A 3,164-nucleotide genomic window follows, 5' to 3' on the forward strand; every position below is an offset into this window, starting at 1 on the left:
ACAATCACACGTGCTAATGAAAGTCAAGAGCAACGCAATGAACGCCAGAAAAATTAATTGCAAGGGGAAACAACGTTCGCCGGGTCAGCTAGTATTATATAAATATTAATATTAATATTTTTACTCAATGCTTGTATGCTCGAACTTGAAGTTTTTTAATAATAAAAATATAAAACTAAATGAAAGTTCGTTAACAAATTCACTTGCATTGTTATATTAGAACAAAATCATAAACCAGTTGTAGATTAATTGAATTAATTATTTATATATTTATTTTTAGTTGTTAAATTTCAATACTATTATTTAATAATAGTTTGAATAACTCATTACAAATCAATTATATATAATTCCTATTCATTTTTCTCTTTATCAAGAAAATTATATTTAAAACAAATTGTAATGAATTTCCAGAATATACACAAAATAAAAAAATTTGATATATCATAAATTGCAAATAATCAAAATTGCTGGCTTGACAGCACATTCACACTGTCTCATTTAGGCGATTTTGCTCATTATAGCGACTAATGAAGATGATTTACCATACAAACAACTTTCATATAAATGAGCTCATTATCAATAAATGAGCTTATTTAGGGTGAAAAATGTCGAATGCAGCGTTTAAAAATAAATTTGCTACAAGGGAAATTCCTAAAAGAAATTACCAAAATTTGAAATAGGTATCATATGTTTTATTTGTGTAATGTAATGAACAGCTGAATTGTAAGCATAGGCACTGAAGAAGTTAATATTTAATAAAATCTTAATATATAAAATTTATCAATTAATAAAATGTTTTTATTAATTGAATATGTAATTGATATATAAAATGTACAAAAATGATTTAATATATAAACTATATACTAACTTTTTTTGTGTGAAATATATAAAAGTGTTATCAGTTGCATAAAAGAGGTCATTATTTCACTTTAGAGAACGTTCACTCATTAATAAATATGAGCAGGAGCCTAAATGAGACAGTGTAAATGTGCTATAACAAAAATGGGTTAACATCTAGTTTGGTTAATTACAATACTTACATTTATTGCATGACAATAAAGCATGTTCACGTTTCAGTTCTTAATATGGTTAACTGCATACATTTTAATTTTGAGAGTTAAGTTGTCAAGGCAGCAAGTGAAAATATGAAGACCAATTTGTTTATGTGTGAAATTAACATGCGTATTCCATGTTCCGTATTACATTTGTGGACCTTAATAAATTGAACAATCTAAATGAAAAATGTTCATTACTTGTAATTACTTCGCTTTACATCACATGTTGCGTTCGTATTGAATGCAAGATATTGTGAAGTGCTTCAAAAAGTACTTTTGCGATACACTAACTCACTGAGCGCAAATTGACAGCTGTCAAAAAGATTCAAGTGGACAAAAACAATAATATTATTATATTAACCAAATAAAAAACAAAGGAGTACCGTAGAGTATTTAAGATTTACATTATGAATAGAGACTAAATAAAAAAAGGATTATGTTTTTGGTATTAGAGAAATCTGTTGTATATTACAAGTATTTTAACAACATTTTTTGCTAGTTTTGGAACCGGACAGATAATAATGCACCTGCTAGAACATCTCAGCGAACTCAAAATCTGCTTGGCAAAAAATTCATTGAGAAAGTATGAAAATTTATGACAAGATAATAACAAATCTCTAACTAGAAGTATAATAAAACTAAATTAATTTTTCAGTTAGATGCTTTGCATGATGGAGCAATACGTACTGGTTTGGTAACAACTGCAGATTTGCAGGAAGCATATCGCAAATCTCGCGAAATAGAACAAAACCCAAATCTAACTAATATTTGGTATGGCTTGGGAATTATGGCTTTTATAATGGTGGCGACCCCACTCTTTTACGAAATAATTACTTTTCTGCTGAGTGTGCGTTGCTTTTTACCAAACAATTATTTAGTTATCAGAGAAGCAACAAGACCAATTAGTGATTGTGAATTCTGCAAGTAAGTTTTCTTTTCTCATCAATTTACAACGAAAATAAAATCTGCTTTTTCAGAGGAGTTAATGGACCACTGATATTGAAAAATTTAACTCGAGACGAATTTGAACCTTTAGCTTATTCATCGCAACCAATTATTATAAAAAACGCTGTGACACACTGGCCGGCGACGAAGTTGTTAAACTTTACTTTTATAAAGAACTTGTATGAAAGTATACCAGGTGCTTTAGATGAAGATTGCCAATTTTTGCATTTCCGCTCAGATTTTAAAAATCTTCGAGATGTCTTAAATATGCCACCCGAGCGAGCCAACTTAAGGGAAGGAGATGAGACTTGGTATGTTGGTTGGAGTAATTGTCATCCAGTTGTGTTGGGGGAATTACGCAAACTCTATCCTCGTCCTCATTTTCTACCAGCTGATGCAGAAATGCCAAACACTGATTATATTTTCTTAGGCTATGAACAAGGCGCATTCATGCACGTAATTAGTCATTCTTTAAATAGTTTTTATGGGTTCCCACATTTTGTAAATTAATTTTTCAGTTAGACTACATACCTAGGTTAATGTGGCAGGCACAGTTGCAGGGAAACAAAAGTTGGATATTAGCTCCAACTCCAGAATGTGATCATATTTGTCAATCCTTCTCGTTTTATGTGGAACCCGGTGATGCAGGTAGATCGATAGGCTTGTTAATTAAAAATTTAATATTAATTCTGGTTTTTTCAGTATTGGTAGACACTAGAATCTGGTATCACGGCACTTCTATACCGAAAGGCCAATTTGCCCTCACTATACAATCTGAATACGGTTAAACTACAAGTATACGTACGCGTGAATCGATGTAAACTCTTAGTCCTAATGGATTTTTTTATATTTCTAGAAATAATAAATACAGATTAATAATTTGTTATTAAATAATAAGTTGTTCAAAAGTTCTAAATATTTGATATTTATAAATGCTTGTCAAAAAGCTTATCTACAAATATATATATATATATATATATATAGAATTTTATTTTACGGATTCGAGACATCAACTTTTATATAATAAGTTGATAATGTTGGGTTATTGGATCAATTCACCTTAGCGAGAAATTCAAATACATTTTTTATTGAGAATATAGGATAACCAATTAAATGAATGAGTTGAGTAATGACGTTGTAATATATATATATATTCAAACGTCC

The 3,164-nt window shown here is 29.6% G+C and overlaps 1 protein-coding gene across 1 annotated transcript; it reads left to right on the forward strand.

The window, feature by feature from the left end:
• Nucleotides 1-1,282: 1,282 nt before the first annotated feature.
• On the forward strand, nt 1,283-2,886 carry LOC119668031. The gene is made up of 6 exons (XM_038077400.1): nt 1,283-1,500; nt 1,555-1,638; nt 1,711-1,979; nt 2,033-2,456; nt 2,519-2,648; nt 2,703-2,886. Exons 1-6 carry the CDS (start codon nt 1,492-1,494, stop codon nt 2,786-2,788), a joined length of 1,002 nt encoding a protein of 333 aa, XP_037933328.1. The 5' UTR covers nt 1,283-1,491; the 3' UTR covers nt 2,789-2,886.
• The last annotated feature ends 278 nt before the right edge of the window (nt 2,887-3,164 follow it).

The sequence above is a fragment of the Teleopsis dalmanni genome, chromosome 1 (assembly GCF_002237135.1).
Source record: "Teleopsis dalmanni isolate 2A chromosome 1, ASM223713v2, whole genome shotgun sequence".
Taxonomy (NCBI): domain Eukaryota; kingdom Metazoa; phylum Arthropoda; class Insecta; order Diptera; family Diopsidae; genus Teleopsis; species Teleopsis dalmanni.